Source organism: Apodemus sylvaticus, chromosome 1, assembly GCF_947179515.1.
Source record: "Apodemus sylvaticus chromosome 1, mApoSyl1.1, whole genome shotgun sequence".
Classification (NCBI taxonomy): domain Eukaryota; kingdom Metazoa; phylum Chordata; class Mammalia; order Rodentia; family Muridae; genus Apodemus; species Apodemus sylvaticus.
The window spans coordinates 178239451-178259396 of record NC_067472.1 but is presented as its reverse complement, the minus strand read 5'-3'; the positions used below and the strand labels follow the sequence as shown (position 1 = coordinate 178259396).

The window sequence follows — 19946 nt, the reverse complement described above, 5'->3', positions numbered from 1 at the left end:
CAGACAACCAGCGACCTCTAAACTCAACTCAGTCCACACACACATAAGCTGCTGCTCACAGATCACTGGCAGGGTTGAACTTGCTTTCCTCCTTGTCCTCAGCACGGTACTACCACTCCCATTTTTTTACCCTGTGCTGTACATAGCTGGTTGGTGTCCTCTGCCACTGTCCAAGGCATCTCCACTGGGGTCAGCATCACATGCATCCTGACTTGCTGCCTTTGCTGGCATTTTACTTTCTAGAAAGTGTGATGTTCATTTGTATTCGACACAGAACGAAAAACTGAACAACCTTACACTGGAGCTTTATTGATAACCGCTGCAAAGATGCTCATATCGTATGGGAGCAATTCTAAAGCACAAACTCTTCAAGTATTTCCATGTCACATTTCAGAAATTTACCTCAATCAGTACAGTTTAACATAATACAGAAAAGCAATAGCTGATGTTTGCATAGTCAGCCTCCCATGTGCTACAAGATATTGCTTAGGGGTTTAAGTATTTGGAAAATCTGACCACCTGAAAAAATGATGTAAACAGAGCTGTGTCCCATTTCCTTGCGTCTTCTGGGACAGCCTGCCGCTTGCTCTCAGTGTTCACTGCCACCACAGCCCTCCACCAGCTGGGTGGACCAGCCTCCGTATAAATGGACACTGACCACACCTGCCTTACAGTTGAATTGTTCCAGTAAGACATCATGCTTTCTGCTGTCTCGAGAGCTACTCTGCATTATGGCCACTCTGATACTGGCCTATCAACCCAAGAGTCAGAGCAGCGAAAAGGATGTCCTCCTGGTAGCTGCCCATGCCGAGCAGTCTCTGATTGCTGCCACAGGTCTGACCCTTCTCAGGCGCTGTGAAAGCCATGTGCCCACCCCACAACACCCTGGACTCTCTTGGGCTGCATGTGCTCGGGTCTTATTTTACAGATAAGAAAACCAAGAACCAGTGTGGGCCCAGCCCTGCTGCCCCTGGCACAGAGAGACAAGAGAGTTAGCCTCGACTGTGCAGCGGCTCACTCCTGGGGTTACAGAAGTCTTGACATCTGTGTTTCTTTTTATTTTTTCCTCATTTTTTTTTTCTTTTTTGACACTGGTTCTTATAAAGCCCAGGCTGACACTTCTTGGTCCTCCTGTCTCCACCTCTCAAATGCTGGAATTATAGGCATGGGCGCTTCTTGGGATATTCATCCTTTCTGACATAAAGAGGATTAAGTGCTTGGAGGTAGTCATTCAGCAGTGCTGTCTCATCCAGGCCTTTGTCACTTCTAGGGAGACTAATGCTGAAATGCTAAGACACTGGCTTGTAAAGATCCATTATTTCAGTGACATTTCAATGAGAACTACACACACCCATTTGCCTAACCAGGATGGTTCAGCTGCAGTCAAAGTTGCCATCACTGGTCTCAGGATTCACCTCATCTGGGGGTTCTGAAGGTTAACTACAAGCTATGTCAGCATTTCTGAAAGTTAGTTCTGCCCAGGGTCCTGTAAGTCATTTGGTCCTACTGAGCTGAGGCAAGTGTATCCTGTCTTTGGGAAAAGAAGTCACTTTGCATCTCTTAGAAGCTATCTAGCTGCCAGGCAGTGGTGGCACACGCCTTTAATCCCAGCACTTGGAAGGCAGAGGCAGGCAGATTTCTGAGTTCAAGACCAGCCTGGTCTACAGAGTGAGTTCCAGGACAGCCAGGCTACACAGAGAAACCCTGTCTCAAAACAAAACAAAACAAAACAAAACAAAACAAAACAAAACAAAAGAGCTATCAAGGCAGGAAACTGTAGGGTATTTGTATGGTGGCAGGAGATGCATTTAGGCCCATGGTGAGAGGGACTGGCGGGCAGGGCTGGGTGTAAACGTGTAAGGTGGAAGCTTCAGTTCTGAGCAGTGTCACACACAGGTCTACGTGGCAGGCCTTCTATGAACTCCTTCTATGAACATCCACTACCTAATGTTGCTCTCCATCTCTACATGGAGTAGTCAGAGCGAGCTAAGAGACTCCATGAGAGGACACACTGCAGAAGCCTGGGTTACACTGGACCTTTGCTTGAAAAGACATTTTGGAAAGAGAACCTCCCTATATAGGCCAGGCTGCCCTCCAACTTGCACTTCTCCTGCCTCAGTCTCCTGAATGTTGGAATTAAAAATGTCTCTAACTTTCTGTGTCCCTGACTGCAGACCCTTCCTGGACTTTCTTTTGACAATCTCATCACAACCTATCACCTGGCATATCTACCCACTTTAAGTCAATTAGGAATTTCTCATTGTCATCCATGGCAGTGCCACACAACAGTGACAAGCCACTCTCCAGGTGAAAAGAGTTAGCTGTGCCTTGTGTGTCCGGTTCCGTTTGGTCTTCTCCCCCTGGCGTTGGTTCACTCCCGGCCTCATTCGCTCTCACTCCCATCAGTGGTTTCTGAAGAAGAGCCGCTGCTCTCAGCCAACGCTGCCACTTTGCAGGACAGGTTTTTAGAATTTACAACTAGAAGAGTTGGTATTATTGAAAATAGTTTAGTACAGGTTAATTACCCATGCCCATTATTTTGGTTAGTGTAGCAAATGTCCAATGGGTCTAGCTCTGGTTTTCTTGCAAATTATTTAAGCAAGCAATGAGCAGATAAATATCTAAGGAAGAATATGGTAAAAGGGTTTAGAAGGTATATTATGGAACTGACAGTGTAGCTCAGTGGTATAGTGCTTTCCTATTATACATGAAGCTATGGGTTTCATCCGCTGCACTCAAAATAGTTAAGAAGCATGTTCATTACTAAGGGCCATTACATTCTCATATTAGAACATTACACTAAGGTCAACCCTGGGCTTTAGAGACACTCATTAACAGCCTATTTCCACAAAGGTAGACTCCCCAAGAACAGCTTGTGTCCATCCAATCTCCCTGCCCGGCCCGACCTCCACCTCCACCCAAGAAGCAGGGCCTGCCCATCTCACCCTTGGAGAAAGGGCTGTCCTCCTCACACTCCTCCCAGTGGTCAAAGTCAAAAGCCACATTAGGATTCTGTGCAACACAAGAGTGGACACAGGTGTGTAAGCGCAAGTGCTCCCAATCAGCAGCAGCCGGCCTCAGGCACACCGACTCACCCTCTGCTTGAGGAGGCCACACCAGCATTCCCGTTTCTCTTTTGCAAGTGTGATTAGAGGTTCATCATCCTTAATTATGCATTTGCAGTCATCTTTCCTTATGTCACCTTGAAGTTCCATATCAGCCAGGTAAAACTTGTCTCCTACCCAGGCACTAGGTTTTCAATAAAAATAAAGTCAGCCATCTAAAATATTGTATGTGATTTTAATTTTACTTTATCAGATACACACAACCTACCTGAAAATGACTCTATCTGTAAAGAATTTACACTTATAATCTTTGACATTCCTTATTTTTATCTTTAAGATGACCACATCATCTTTTTGGAACCACTTTATTTGGGGGTGAAAGCTAGAAGGAAAGAAAATGGTTGTACTTGTGAGCATGTAGGAGCAGGCCGGGGCAGAGGCGCCCAGCAGCAGCCGCGGGCCGGGGCAGAGGCGCCCAGCAGCAGCCGCAGCTGCACATACCTTCTTACATGTGGCTGCGTAGCTTTGCTCGTGGTCTCACTGCCAATGTCTTCAGAGAAAACTCCTGCACAAAATCAATGTTAGAATTTCCAGATTATTTATATATAACATACATACACACATTTTTGGTACCCAAGGCAAAGCAACTTTTACATGCAGAATTATGTTAAGAGTATAAATTTCAGCTAGATGTGCTGGTGCACCCAGAGGTATGTAGAGACCCTGTCTCAAAAAACACAAACAAAACAAATTTCATTAAAACCCAGGTATCTAGTAGTAAATATAAGAAGAAACTAAAGTGTACATCATTTAGAAAACTGACACAATAATCTAAAATATAATAAACTCTCAAATAGTAGAATTTAGCAGCAGAGTGCAGCTGCTTCTGAAGAGGAGCCAAGCTGCACTGCTGGTGTGCAGGCATCCAGGCCTCCTGTGCCCTTGGCCTGCAGGCTTCCAGAACAGGCCAGCATTCAGACAGAACAACTGCCGAGCAAACATTCTCTAAGACAATAGAATTTAGACTCTCTATCTAAAATATTTAAAACATAAAACAAGGCTCTAGTTTTGATTTGCAACAATACCAAAAAAAAAAAGCAGTTTTAATCACAATAGCACCTACTACCTACTGAGAAACAACCTTATTGCTCTCAATAAACAAAATAAACACTAGTAATTCCTATTATAGAATATCACATAACAGAGTACATCAGTGGCTGCAATGCTACTGACTGGAAGAAGCTGCAGTGTGTGTGACACGCCTCCAGCTCAGCCCCACTGGTCTCGATGGGAACAGGAAGGAAAAGCTGGGTCCCTGGGGAGTTCTGCCAACTTTCAGTCAGCAGATTGAAGTGTGGACGTCCCCTCATGGGTTAAACACTTCCCACTGTTCACTGCTGTCTGCATGGGCTGCACTGTGCTCACACCGCAGGCCAAGGGAAGCCTAGCTAGGAAAGTCACGACTGGAGGCTAAGCTTCTTTTAAACACAGGCACTAACCAGGCTCTTGGCTGTCTGAGGCCCGCTGGGAAGCAGCTCCCTTTTCTGTGCCTCCGTCTCCTTGTTGAGTGCCCCGCAAACACATGGTGTCTTCCACTGTTGTAGGCATCCTGAACACAAGAGGCAGAGGTTAAATGGATCTGAGGAGACTCTGGCAAAAGTGTTCAGACATTAAACACCTCAGATGCATCCTGGAGGCAGACCTACCAGGAGTCTGTGTGGGCTGCAAACCATGGAGTGCAGGTCATCAGCCTTGCTTAGTGTGCTCTTGGGCAACCAAGCACAGAGGTGGGAGTGTGTGGGAGGGTGCACAGGGGGTGGGGGGAGGGGTCATCCTTGAATGTCTATCCCAGAGTCTTATGTTATTACTAGTTTGGGTCAACCTCTAGAAATATTGTTCTCATAAAAACGGAAGTATTAGTGGGGGTAGGAGCAGGGAGGTAGCTTTCCAGCTCTGAGGTCAGTAGGCAGGAAGGTCTAGATGTGGCGTCAACAAAAAATTCCATTCACATCTTTATGCACAGAAATCCACTAAATCCATTATAGTTCCCTTTCATTTTTGCCTATTAGCTAATTAGAGATTACCTTGTTCAGGAGACCATATCTTTAAAAAATTATACACACACACACACACACACACACACACACACGCACACGCACACGCGCGCGCACACACACACACACACACACACACACACACACACACACTCTTACACTGCAGCCAAGAGTGGTGACATACCTTTAACCCCAAGTGGCAAGCAGATCTCTTAATTTCAAGGACAGCCTAGTCTAAGTTCTAGGACAGCCAGGACTATGTATAGACCTTGTCTCAAAAAAAAAAAAAAATTAAAACTATATATCACTAATCCTTTGGCTCTTTAAGTAGATAATCAGTTGTCTTAGTTAGGGTTCCTGTTGCTGTGACAGAATACCATGACCAAGAGCAACTTGGAGAGGAAAGGGTTCATTTCAGTTTATAGTTCCACATCACGGTCCATCAGTTAAGGAGGGCAGGGCAGGAACTCAGACAGGGCAGGAACCTGGAAGCAAGAGCCAATGCTGAGGCCATGGAGGGGTGCTGCTTACTGGCTTGCTTCTTGTGGATTTTCAGCTGGTTTTCTTATACAACTCAGGACCACCAGCCCAGGAGTGGCAGCACCCATAGAGAGCTGGGTCCTCCCTCCCCCCATCAATCCCTAAGAAAATGCCCTAGAGGCTTGCCTACAGCCCATTTTATGGAAGTATTTTCTTAATCCGGGTTCCCTCTTCCCAGATATGTCTAGATTTGTGTTAAATTGACAAAAATAACCAGCACATCAATCATGTTGTTCAAAATAAAAAATAAAAAGTTTGATACCAGGGAACACTTCCTTGCAACCCCACTCCCCAGTTCCTGTGCTTATGGATGATAATGCAATTCACTGTGCACAGGCTTTTAGAGAGAACTTAAGCTGACACCTGCATGACAGATCTATCTTTAAAGAGCACAAAGGCTTACTTTGTCTCTGGAGGCTTCTATCTGTTTATATGAACCTAGCCCACAATCCTAGAACTGGCAGAGGGCCTTCATCACTGCCCCCACCAAATCACTGCCCTCCCTCCCATTGGGGATATGAGCATGCCCACCCGCCCCAGTCTGCCCCTTCCTCCTTACATGCCTTATCTTCAGCCTCACTCCAACGGGCCAGGGGCCCTTCTCCTAGCCGCTTCCTCAGTACAGCTGGTCCTTTCAGTGTCCTAGAGCAAACCCTGGGCCTTTTCTCTAAGAGCTCCCCACCCAAACATCTCTTCTTACCCACTGCATCAATAATCTCTGTCATTCATCTTAGAACCCCAATCCCTATTAGTCCCTCAATCCTGTGACATCTCAACAGGCAGCCACCACCTCCACCACCTCCTCCTCCTTTTTCTCCCTCCTCTCCTCCTCCTCCTCCCATCCCAGGGGCCACCCATTTCACTGAGCATCATCTTCTCTCCTCATTCCCACATGCTGCGTTCCATTCTGAATACCTTTGACATGTTCACAGCCCAATTACACAGGCAGAGATACCAAACCTGCTCACTCATGCTAATGGGCCACACTTGCCTGGCTCCTGAGCTCTTCTTAAAGGATCTTTTCTCATAGCCCTCAATCAGAATCCCCCTAAACTTGAAAATGTAAGTGCTATGTAACAGGGGCCTCTTTCCAGACTATTTCATCCTATACTTCAAGGGCTCTGCATCTGTCTCTGCCCTGACCTTGGCTCTGACTACAAGCAAGTTAAGATTCTCTCTGCTCAATTCCAAGGTGTGAAGAGAACTTGCATAGCTCTACCCAGAGTTAGGATTAAATCCCACCAGTAATAGCATCTTCACTGTTAAAGAATACTTTTAGTAATAGGAACATTTCTTTGAAGGATGAGGAAAACCACTAGTATCCTAATTCTACAAATATCCAATTTGCTTCAACAAAAACTAAATTCATTTTACATTAAAACTATTTTTTCCTTGCCATATTCTTTGGCCACCTTTCCCTTCATGTGTAATTTAATAACCTTCCAAGGTCACAGAGGATCACCACAGTGAACCCAGAGGCCAACTAGGTCCTCACACCATGACCAGAGCTCCAGGACCACAGCAAATTATTCCAAGAATTGACAAAGGAGATTATATGGCGTTAAGTCACTGTATAGCAAGAGACACAATCACTAGAGTAAACAGAAAGCCTACAGAAATGGAGAAAGGTTGGTGCCACCTACACACCAGACAGGATGTATACAGTATCACAAAATTTAAACACAAAACAACAAAAATATCCAGTCAATAATTGAATTGATAAACTGAAGTGTCAATCCTCAAAAGAAGAAATACAAATGGCCAATAAATACTTGGATAAAGTGTTTATCCTTGAAGGTCAGGTAAATTACAACTGCTTTGAGGTTCTATTTCACCCTGCCAGACTGTTAGTAAAAAAACAAACAAAACAAAACAAAACAATACCACAAAGTCTGGGGAAGCTGTAGTTCCCATGGCTGGCATCTAAAATGTGCAGTCACTATGGAAATCAGTTCACAGGTGCTCAGAACTGAACTTAGGTCCTCTGTAATACAGGCAGAAGGGAGGGGGAAGGCAGATGTGGGACGGGAGGTTGGTGGAAGGGTAATCTGGAAGTGGGATATCATTTGAGATGTAAACAAATGGAATGATTAATAATAAAAAGAAAAAATCCTAGACATGAAACTAAAATTAAAAAAACAAAACAAAACAGTAGGCACTCTTAATTGCTGAGCCCTCTCTCCAGCCAGTTCCCCTTCCCCATAGCTTTTACTTGCACATTCCTGCTGGCAAATAAAATGAAACAGAGTTAAGCAATAACTCCCAGTTATGAATAGGAAAGTAGATTCCAATATTAGATATCTGCCCAGCTCTAATGCTATTTGGTGCTTATTGTAAAAATAAAGGTTGTGTTCGTTTCATCCGGGAACTAAGTGGTCAAGAGGGATCTGGATTAAGAATTTCTACAATAGACTGGATGGGAAACACTTTGTCTTATGGGTGTACCTTTACAAGCTTCTGCAAAATGTGATTCCCCACCATTTTCAGGAAATCCCAGAATGGATTTGACCAAAGTCTGTCATCTTGGCCAGAATTTAATTAAAGTTTGCTTTAAATTTATAATAGTGGTTTTATTCTCCAATAGCGGGATTAACACTTCTCAGAGTGACTTCACTATATATGGTTATTTGTTTGTTTGTTTTTGTCCTGGAACTCACTCTGTAGATCAGGTTGGCCTCAAACTCAGAAATCCACCTGCCTCTGCCTCCCAAGTGCTGGGATTAAAGGTGTGCGCCACCACCGCCTGGCTTGGTTATTTTTAAGATTGCTCAATCTCTAACCCTGAGAGCTGGCCCTGGGGTCATGAGGGCAGGGAAGCTGGCCCTGCTCCTTGCCGGCTGTGGCACTCTCGAGCATGGGCTCTGCATCTTGCCTGGGCAGCACAGTGGAGCTGGCTGGCCCTTGGAGGGTGTGAACTTAGGAAAGCTGGCTATGGTCATGAGAGAGGAGAAAGATGACCTGCTGGTCCACACCTGCAGCACTGGGTAAGCTAGCTGGAGCAATGCTGGAGAGCTCACCCTGGTGGTGTGGGTGTGGGAAAGCTGATGGGCTGACCAACTGGGCAACCACCAAGGCCCAGATCCAGGGTTCAGAGTTGGCCCACCCCAAATCTACTATATCTATGAATTGCTGGCGCAACTCATAATCCAAAGCTGCAGGATTTCCTTGACACAAGGCAACAACAGGACATCTGAGAAGAGTCCCAGTGAGGATACAGGATTGATAGTGTAGCAGAATTCAGAGGCCTCCTCAAACCATTTGTTTACATCTCAAATGATATCCCACTTCCAGATTACCCTTCCACCAACCTCCCATCCCACATCTGCCTTCCCCCCTCCCTTCTGCCTGTATTACAGAGGACCTAAGTTCAGTTCTGAGCACCTGTGAACTGATTTCCATAGTGACTGCACATTTTAGATGCCAGCCATGGGAACTACAGCTTCCCCAGACTTTGTGGTATTGTTTTGTTTTGTTTTGTTTTGTTTTTTTACTAACAGTCTGGCAGGGTGAAATAGAACCTCAAAGCAGTTGTAATTTACCTGACCTTCAAGGATAAACACTTTATCCAAGTATTTATTGGCCATTTGTATTTCTTCTTTTGAGGATTGACACTTCAGTTTATCAATTCAATTATTGACTGGATATTTTTGTTGTTTTGTGTTTAAATTTTGTGATACTGTATACATCCTGTCTGGTGTGTAGGTGGCACCAACCTTTCTCCATTTCTGTAGGCTTTCTGTTTACTCTAGTGATTGTGTCTCTTGCTATACAGTGACTTAACGCCATATAATCTCCTTTGTCAATTCTTGGAATAATTTGCTGTGGTCCTGGAGCTCTGGTCATGGTGTGAGGACCTAGTTGGCCTCTGGGTTCACTGTGGTGATCCTCTGTGACCTTGGAAGGTTATTAAATTACACATGAAGGGAAAGGTGGCCAAAGAATATGGCAAGGAAAAAATAGTTTGTAATGTAAAATGAATTTAGTTTTTGTTGAAGCAAATTGGATATTGTAGAATTAGGATACTAGTGGTTTTATTTTCTTTTGGGGGTGTTGCAAGGATGGAGGGCAGACAAGATGGGAAGATGAGTGGGATTAGGGTGCATGATGTGAAATTCACATAGAATTAATAAGTTAAAAAGTGAAAATGGGTGCACACCAAAAATCCTGCTCTACCTACTGGGAAATATTTACATTTATTATATTTGTATGTTGTGTATCTCTACTGTATCTCTAGCCACATGTGGAGCTCAGAGGACAACTTTCACGGGTTGATTTCCTCCTTCCATATGAGTTATGTGGATCAAATTAAGGTCATGAGGCTTAGTGGCAGTGTCCTTACTCCTTGAGCCATCTTGCGAGTCCACATGGACATTTAGACTGGCAATAACCAGGATGAAAACTGGTCAGCAGCCACATCTGTGTGACACCTCAACAACAACCAAGCATGCAGCCAATAGGTGCCCATCACTAGGATACAGAAATGTGGAGAACACACACAGTGCAGTTTTTCTCATCTGTAAAACTTGAAATCATGTCATTTACAGGAAAACAGAACTGAAAATAACTGTATTAAGTCAAATAAGCCAGACATAGACAAATATTGCATCTTTACTTTCATATGTAGAATCAGGACTTTTAAAAAGATGTCAGAGTAGAAAGGGATTATCTGGGGGGGGAGTGAGGGGGAGACAATGGGAGACACAAGGGGCAGACATGGTCAAAGAGCACTGTGTACAAATGAGAATGCGTCATGATGAGAGCCATCGCTTCCCGAAATGCTTACTCCTGAGGAAGACAAGTTGGGGACAGTGGCAGTAAGCACATTCACTGCTGCCCACCAGAAGCCATCGTGAAGCACAGCAGCCAATGTGCAGGGAGGGTAAGTGGAAGGCTCCCTCAGCAGCAGCACAAGAGATGGGCTTGAGGACATGCTCAGAAGGGACTGAGAGTGCAGTCAGATCAGCAGCTCCACACACAGGACAAATCAATTGTATGCTCAGTGTGTGATAATGTAGCCAGAAATGTAGCAGAAAAGCACCTGTGCTTTCCACTCAAATGTGTTTCCCACAGCCAGGGAGCCCCATCTCTGTTTTCCCCTGGTGTCGTCAGTGTACTTTGAGTATACCCGAGTGCACTATCAAACTGCACACTATGCTATCTGCAAAAAAGATATAGACAAAGTCCTTTTTGTGAAACAAACAACAACAACAACAACCCAATATGCCTGAAGCTTGCTTCTTTTGCTCCAGCAACACTAGAGGGTTAAGCTGCGTGCGTGTAGGACAAGACACCCAGGCCCTCGAAAGCTCTTAAAGCTGAGTGTTAGAACGTGGAGACTCCTTGAACTTAACACTTGTTATGTTTTGTAAAACCAAACAGCTTTTCCAAAGGAAGACAGAAATGCACTTACGAGGTCTGGCCCGGAAGGTCCTCAAAGGCTGGCAGCTTAGCTTCTTTGTACAGTTTTTTCAGTTGTTCTAGGTGTTCAGAATTATCAATACCCATTCCCATGGACAAAATTTCAGCTCGAACATTATAATCAATGATAGAAGTTTTTAGATTTGAAAGTTTTGTAACATGCACCTTCAACCAAAGGGGGGAAAAGTAACATTTATAAGCATCACATTCTGAGTCCTGACTGGGTCACCAGCACTCTCACGGCCTCAAGGCTTCCTGCAGCAGCCAGGTATTTATCACTGAGGTGATGGCAGAATCCACTCAAGACTCACCCACTACTGAGTGCAGGGTTCTGTGTTATGGGCAGAACTCTGGTATGATACCTTAGTGGACAGCAATCTCGGCGGCTGTAACCAGATATAAACCCTTTGTGCTTCTTTCCTTTGGCCTCCTTGACAAGGCTCAGTTTCCTCATGTTCCTTGAAAGGACTCAGCATACCAAGGCTCCGAGTCCTGAGTTCTACACCATTTTATCTACTTGTTTTTTCTCCAGCCAAAGCATTTCAGTTATGCAATTTAAGGAAGACTTGATATGAAAAACCCGCAACAGTGGGATTCCTGTATAGAGAGGTGTGGATAGAGGTCAGGTGCTCTCTTCTGTGGAAGGACTGGAATGGGAAGAGGCCGCCTGCTGAGCACACACTCCAACCGAGGGATGCACAGAAGAAGGGTGAAGGGGAGGACAAGCTGGGGAGCCGCCCCCCCCCTTGGTATGTCAGTAGACTCGCAGTCACTTTACAGCTGTGTAAATGTCCACATGTCACTGGGTCACATGCTTTCAAGTGGGTTTTCTTGTTTCTTTCTTAGAAACATTTATTTTTATGTGTATGGATGCTTTGCTTACATGTGTATCTGTGCATCATATATGTGCCTGGTACCCACCGAGGCCAGAGGAGGGCATGAGACAATTGTGAGCTACCATATGGGTGCTGGAAATACAACCCCCTGGAAGAGCATCAGTGCTCTTAACCACTGAGCTACCCGCCAGCCCCTCTTTTTTGCTTAATATTTAAAACAAACAAACCACAAAACCATTGCTTAATAAAGTTTCCTTTTTTTTTCTAAAAAGAACATAATTATGACAACACTACTTTAGACTTCTAAATCTCTCTAATTACCTGTTAAAACTTTTCCAATCATATGAAATTTATTTTCAACAGATGGGAATTGAATTTCTTTAAATATTTTAAGTAATCAAAGCAAGCAAGTTTTACCTGATGCAGCAGAACTGTGATGGCTTCTTGAGGTGCAAACAGAAAGGGACAGTGTCAGCAAAGACACACAGGCCTCTGGGCCACATGTCACTGGGTCACACTTTCTTTTCCATGTTGGCACCACAGGGTCTTTTTTTTCCACTTGTGGAACTCAAGGATACAGTATGGTCTTAGCATGTAGTGGGGGGGGGGTCAACAAATGCATGGTGAAGCAATGGGGCAGAAGTGGTGAACATAGAACAGTTCTTAGTGCCAAGGACCAGATTGGACTCCTCATTAGTGATTGGCCTGCATGCCCCAGGGCTTCAGGAACTAGGAAAGGCAAGTACTCGGCTATAGACTCTGACCTGTGACTTCTTAAACAGGTTGGGCAGCAGGTTACTCAGAAACCCATGTAATGATCTGTGACTTAAGGGTAAAATGAAGAACCACTGTAAATACTGGAGAATGCCATATGCAGTAAGGAAAGGTTCATGAACTTAAGTTATGATACAGATGTGTATTACACACAATGCATTATACACAAGCACTGTCACCATGAAAAATATCTCACTACACAAATAACAAAACCCATACCAAACCCATGACCCAAATAACATGAAAAACATCTCCCCTATCACAAAACCTCAAATAAACCACCATTGCTAACAACAAACTAGAATCCTCTGCATAAATTCTGGGGCCATCCAAGCAGATTTCTTTTGACGAAAACCCAGACACTTACCATTGGATCAATCCAAAGGGTATTTCCCAAAGCTAGTACCACTTTGGCATCATGCATTTTCCCAACAATTTTATGATGAATGTATCTAGTAACCTTAAAAAAAAAAGGACCTTTGTTATTCAACTGAGGCTTTAGGCAAACATCTTACCCTACATATTGCTGTATGGTACATAGGACATCGTATATATTGCATCTGCTTTCATAACAGCTCTATGAGGTCAGCCTTTCTTATCAAAGGTGAAGCAAAGTCTAACAGAGCATTGCAAAGGTGCAGGAACCTGCCTAAGACTGTGTGTGAGTTCTGACAACAGGAGGAGGTCTGTGCCTTTGGACCTGTAAAGCTGTTTCTCACTACGGATGGTGAACCTAGCTCCTCTATCAACCTTCAGCATATCACCACTTTCCACTCAGGAAGGGCCACAACAAACAAGACCTGACTGAGTTACTTTTCACACTATTTTAATCCCTATAAAGAAGGGCAGAAGATGGTTGGCTCTTGTTGTGAGATGGTTTCAATGCCCCTGGGACAGTGAGTGAACTGGAAACAACTCACAGGAGAGCTTGTCCCATGTGCTGTCTAGTTTTATATCAGTTTGACACAAGCTAAGTTATGTGAAAGGAGATTGAGAGACCTTAATGCTTTCATTAAGATCTAGCCATAAGGCATTTTTAAAATTAGGACTGATGGATTAGGATTGATGAGGGAGGCTCAGCCCATTGTGGGAGGGGCCATCCCCTGGGCTGGTGGTCCTGGGTTCTATAAGAAAGCAGGCTGACTAAGCCAGGGGAAGCAAGCCAGTAAGGAGAACCACTCCATGGCCTCTGCATCAGTTCCTGCCTCCAGGTTCCTGCCCTGTTCCCCTCAGTGATGGATTACACTATGGAAGTTAAACCAAATGAATCCTTTACTCCAGAACATACGTTTTCATCATGGTATTTCATCGTAGCAATCGTAATCCTAACTAGGACCTCCCATTTCTACAGAAGGCTGTCCTTCAGTGAGATTCTTGGTCAAGCCATCTTTACAGACCAAAGGTTTCACAAAGGTCAAGGACTATGACCTTTTTCCTGATGGTGCAGAACTCAACATGGCACTTAACCTACCACAGACATTCAGTAAGTTCTAATTGGAACAGAGGAGGAAGATTTCCAGGTAGAAAAGGCTAGCATTGATTAAACTTACAATTTCAAGGTTGTATCTAAATCGATACTGACTCACTGCCTAGGTAGTATTTAATCTTGTTTAAAACACTGCCAGTTTTCAATTTGTATCATAATGGCAGATCTCATTTCCCATTAACCAGCTTTCATAAATGTAACCTTCTAGAATCATGGATATTATCATAAACAGAACTCATTGCTTTGGCAATAAATGGGACTATCAGTCCCAAACCTATCTTAGACTGCCATGTGACCCTGAGTGAAATGATCTTCAGTGTTACATTGCATAAACAGGCATTTTTCTTTGCTGTTGGTACCTTAACTGATTGATGACATTCTTGTGATCCCATGTATCTTTGTGACCTGTTCTGGTATTCCCTGCTTTTGTCTGTCTGTCTGTCTGTCTGTCTGTCTGTCTCTGCCTCTGTCTCTCAATCCATGCTCCCAATCCTGACAGTCATTTGGCCTCTTCCTACTTGCACAGGCATTCACATTGTCTTCTTTTTCAAATTAACCCCATTCTAAGACAGAACACTAATGACTAAGGCTACATTATCAGTTGTCCTTGATGCCTCTAGTGTAGTGCTAGAAATCAGTTGCAGTGACTCACAGTAACATTAAGAACCTCAGGAAATCATGCTTTTAAATGACCTAAAATTGTGAGGCAAAGGCTTGAATTTAAGACTCAAACACTGGGAGTTATAGTCCCAGCTACTAATGAAGCTGACCCAGAGAACTGTTTGAATCTAGGAGTTCAAGATGCTCCTGGGCAACACAGTGAGACCTTATGTTAAAAACAAATACCCCTCCGGGTGGTGGTGGCGGCGGCACACGCCTGTAATCCCAGCACTCTGGGAGGCAGAGGCAGGCAGATTTCTGAGTTCAAGGCCAGCCTGGTCTACAGAGTGCGTTCCAGGACAGCCAGGGTTATACAGAGAAACCCTGTCTCAAAAAAACCAAATCCAAAAAACAAAAACAAAAGAACCCAAAAAACAAAACAAAAAACAAAAACAAAAACAAATACCCCTCTACATACAGAAACTCTAAGTAGCAATTCTTTCTATGGTCTGAGACAAATGTACTGCCAAAGTCAATAAAACATAAGAAGCTAAAGTAACCCACCTTTGGGTTCCATTCAATTTCACTGTCAGCTGGTTTAACCCTACAAACAATGAACTCCACAGCCTGAGGGGGCAGTGTGTGGAACTTCTCTGGGAGCAGCAGCAGCTGGTCTCTTGTGATGAGCTTGGTCCTGCCTTCATCTATGAATTTCACCAGGACACTCCCCAAACCCCAGGTGTCTTCCTTCTGGCTCACCTCCAACACCTGAACCCTAAAGAACAGCAGGGACATCAGGGAATCCAAAAAGGAAGCCTCCTTGTTCTGCTACACTACAGTTTTGCTCCACATCAGAGGAGTCCTTAACTGACAGACTGTCTAAAGTACACACAACCATAGAACAGGCAGCACTTCTGGACAGAACAAACCCTGCATCTGATACTGTAACAAAAGTTAACACAGGAGAGACTCTGGGTTCTGCTAGGAGGCTAAGAATGCAGCCATGTGCATTCAGAAAGGCAGGTGCAAATCAGCACATGGGTGGGTGCTGGACACTAACTGTGCCATCCCCTGAGCTGGCCTTAGACAACTTACTTGACCAGGCCATGGCTCCGCTTGCGTTTCTGTAAAGTGAAAGCAGTGCCTCTTCTATAGGAATCTGAGAGAAATTCAATGAGTTTCAAGGAGAGTGAGTGCTGCACAGTGATGAAGCAATAACTATTTGGAGTAATATGGCCACTGTACTCTGCACTCAGGAGCTAGCACGGAGTCCTAGGCACATCTGTACCAGAAGTTTTGAGTGTAGTGTACAAGCACCACCTTCCTGGGGGGTGGCCAGGCTCAAGGTTCACACACTTCATAACAGACATTGGTGAGAATAAGCATCCAACACTACTTAAGTTACTCACGTCTCATAATTGTAGAGAGGAGATTACAGATAATTTACCTCTGGAAAAGTGTTTTTTCTTCTAATGCATACAACCCCAAATTCTCCACCTTTTCAGCAGCTGTTTTATTACTGGGATCCTTGAAATATTCATTCATTTCTGCGTTTAGAGTTTCGTAAAGATCCACATGTTTATCAATTATACGACCAAAGTAATTGGTTGCATTTGAAATGTAAAAAGGTATTACCTGAAACAAATACAATGAACACATGTAGAAGACAATGAAATAAAACCCACACAAGTGATAGCTGCAGAAATCAGCCAGTACAATAGGACCCCATGGTATGCACAAAAGACAGAAGAAAAAGCAGGAAGCAGGCTGAACACTGGACTAACACAAGAGAAATACCATACACACAAATAATCACATCTTGGTTTAAATTTAACCAAGAATATCTTAGAGAAAATTCCATCTCTCAAAAACTTCATTTTAGTACCCAAAAGATGGCTCAGCAAGTGGAGGTACTTGCACATGGCCCTGACGGCCTAAGTTGGATCCTTGGATTCTAGAGCCTTCAAAGGGGAGAGAGAGAATGACCTTTGACCTCTGACCTGTATCTGTGCACTCACATGCATACACACAATAAATTAAGGACTTAGTTTTAGGGATGTTCGCTTTTAGTTTAGTCCTTTGTTGGCTTTTTAATTGAAATTGTTATATATCTACTTAAAAACTGCATGTGTATTTTAACTAATGTTGAACATATTACCTCACACACATCCCAATTCCCCACCCACCCTTTTCTTGCCCTCCTCCCTCTTTGCTACCCTAGACAATTCCAGTGCTACTTTTATTTAATGTATAAAACCCATTATTTTATATAAAATCCATAGGGGAAATATATGATATTTCTGTTTCTGAGATTGGCTTAATTCACTTAGTATGACTATCTCCCAGAACATCCATTTTTTTCTGTAAAACATAGAACTTTATTCTTCTTTATGGCTAAAAAACATTCCATAACTAAGAATGTTGATAACAATTCTCCCATAGCAGCCTGTACGAAACCTCCTATCACCATGGAAGATGGCCAACCAGGGAGTTCCAGGCTAACCAGAGTTACAGAGTGAGACTTTATCTAATGAGACAATAATTGAAAGATTATTATTTTGTATAAAAGAATAAATTAAAATGTATTGGGGTTATATATTCAGCACTAAATGGAAGCAGGTTCAATGGGCTCTAGAATCACTCCTCAGCACTGTCCTCTAGAAAATACCAACATGAATCTGAATTAGGAAAACTTAAAAATGAGTTAACTAGAAATTAAAGGAAAAGGCATGCCAATAGTGAAACTGCGTTAGACTGGAATGGAGACCCCTCGAAAAGGCACATACATATCCTGGTCAGGAAGGCTGAGCCAGCAAGATGCCCACGGCATGACAGCACTCGCCCTTGAAGCCCGAAGGCCCGAGTGTGAGCCCAGCTCTATCTATGCTAAGAAGACACATGTGGTGGTGTGCACACAGAACAAGGTGGAGGTAGCATAGGAATGCTGGCGCCAGCTAGCTAGCCTGGGGCCAACAAGCCAGAAACAAGAGCTTCCCTGTCTCAACAAGGCAAAAAGCGGTTCTTTAACCTCTATATGCAAACTTTGGCTTTTTTTCTCTGTGTCTCATATAGGTGGTACACACACACACACACAAACACACACACAAAAAAAATTTAAATGCATTCTACCAAAGTCACTACAAGCATAACTTTATTTGGAAAAAAAAAAAGTGTCTTTGCAAATACCAGTAACTATCTCCACAGGAGTATACATGCAATTTTGCTTTACACTAGAGGAATTCCTAAATGGCAGACTATTTAAAGCACATGTAAGCATGTAGCAGGCAGTACTTCTGAATACAACAAATGTTCTATGAGGGGCAGCTTTAAACTAACGGGTGGGCCTCCCACACAGTGATAAGTACTTTTTCTTTTTAATAGGGAAAGAGAGAGGAGAAGCCTACTTGAAGAAAGCAGCAGTGGCCTAAAGAGGCAGACAAAGGGAGATCCACGTCCTAACAAAGCCATGGGAAGCTGGAGGGTTCCCGGGGTTATGGGGAAGGCAGCACGGTGAGAGGAGAGACAACACAGACGAGGACAGACTGTCCTGCATGGGCTGGAGCCCTGGCCGTGATGGGTATAAATTGTGAGCACAGAGCTCTCATGAGAGTCACCAGCTGCAGGGCTTTGTTACAGCAACCCTAGGAAGCTAACATGATAGAGAGTGGTTAATTGTTTTCTGAAGCTTTAAAAAGTTTGTTTTCTTTAAGAGCATAGCCCCTGGCAGACCCGCCATGCTCCAGTGGAAAGCCACATATACAAAACTATGTGGGCAGCACAGACTGAACTCTACAGCTTCATGTTTCAAGGAGGACACCAAGTCAGGTGGGTAAAGGAGTGGAGCTGGAAGGAGGTGGCGGAGTGGGATAAATATGATCAAAACACATTCTATAAACCTCTCAATAAAACTAATAAAAAGTTAAAACCAAATGTTTTCATGAAAATGACTGTTAACACTGCTAACCACTAGGCAATAGATACGAGCAGAACTTACCCGAATATGGCCAAACATTGGTAGAGTTTTACTGGATAATTTCCTTGGGATGTCCATTTCTGGATTAATGTGGTGCCGGTCAGGACAGATCCTTTTGTCTCTGGGGGGGAAAACAGGACTAGATTTTTAAAACAAGAAGAAAATACATTAACACTAAGTGTTAAGCAGTGGGCTGGTCTGATGCTTATTGTATGTAGAATAATGCTTTAGCATGTGCTCTAATACTAAAAAAATCCTGGCTCCTCAAGCTGTGGTTGTCCCCAACAAGTGGATCCTCATATACACTTAGTGATGCTATGTGAACCTTCTCCTCAATTTAACTGGTCAATAAAAGGCTAGAACCTGTGATTGGGCAGTGGAGGGAGAAAGGTGGGTCTTGAGGATCAAGTGTTGGGCGGGGGTTGCAGATAGAAGAAGGAGGAAAAGAAAGAAAACAGAGGCAGCCACCAGGAGAGGAGATGGACCATGAGCACGTGGCCAGGAGAAACAGCAAGTAACAAGGGACTTTATAGCTGGAAAATAAGTTAGTATAGCTCCAAACTTGCCGAAGCTCCAAACTTGCCGAAGCTCCAAACTTGCCGAAGCAAGACTTATGGTTTGTACATGAACTACATGGATTATGTATTTATATGGGCTAGCTAGGATTATAAATTCATTCTATGTGTTAAGACATCTCCAGGAAACTGACCTGCAACTATAATCAGAACAGTTTTGCTGCAAAAGTTTAAATGCTAAGCAGCTAAAGCGTAAGAAGAGCTCCAGTCTTTAATCAACCCTAGATGAACTCCAACAACAGAGCTCTTTATTATTTCTTGAGACATTTTTATTTTTTGAATTTTGTGCTTTTATTTTATGTGTATGGACATTTTGCTTGCATATATGTCTACGCACACATGCATGCCTACTGTCCAAAAATGCCAGAAGAGGGCATTGGGTCCTCTGAAACTGTAGTAACAGATGATTGTGAGCTGTCACTGGGGTGCTGAGAAGCCAACCTGGGTCCTCTGGAAGAGCAGCCAGTGCTCTTAACTGCTGGACCATCTCTCCAGCCACTCAAGACACATCACCTTATATTGAAAGACTGGACACCTTCACCCACCACAGTTATAGTCCAGCATGTAGCACAGGATCCCATTTACACAGAGGATATCTCCACACTCACATGCATGCCCTTGGAAG

At 43.7% G+C, this 19946-nt stretch overlaps 1 protein-coding gene across 1 annotated transcript in view; it reads right to left on the bottom strand.

Moving 5' to 3' along the window:
- Window positions 1–1958: 1958 nt before the first annotated feature.
- Window positions 1959–19946, bottom strand: part of Tdrd12 (tudor domain containing 12) — an 86527-nt gene continuing 68539 nt past the window's right edge. The window contains exons 21-31 of the mRNA XM_052179188.1: window positions 18768–18867; window positions 16221–16408; window positions 15338–15548; window positions 13055–13147; window positions 11070–11242; window positions 4565–4674; window positions 3567–3630; window positions 3334–3447; window positions 3096–3249; window positions 2946–3012; window positions 1959–2478 (exon numbers count right to left, since the gene is read on the bottom strand). Coding sequence (XP_052035148.1) covers window positions 2384–2478; window positions 2946–3012; window positions 3096–3249; window positions 3334–3447; window positions 3567–3630; window positions 4565–4674; window positions 11070–11242; window positions 13055–13147; window positions 15338–15548; window positions 16221–16408; window positions 18768–18867 — 1369 coding nt within the window. The 3' untranslated portion in view covers window positions 1959–2383. The remainder of the gene's footprint in view (window positions 2479–2945; window positions 3013–3095; window positions 3250–3333; window positions 3448–3566; window positions 3631–4564; window positions 4675–11069; window positions 11243–13054; window positions 13148–15337; window positions 15549–16220; window positions 16409–18767; window positions 18868–19946) is intronic.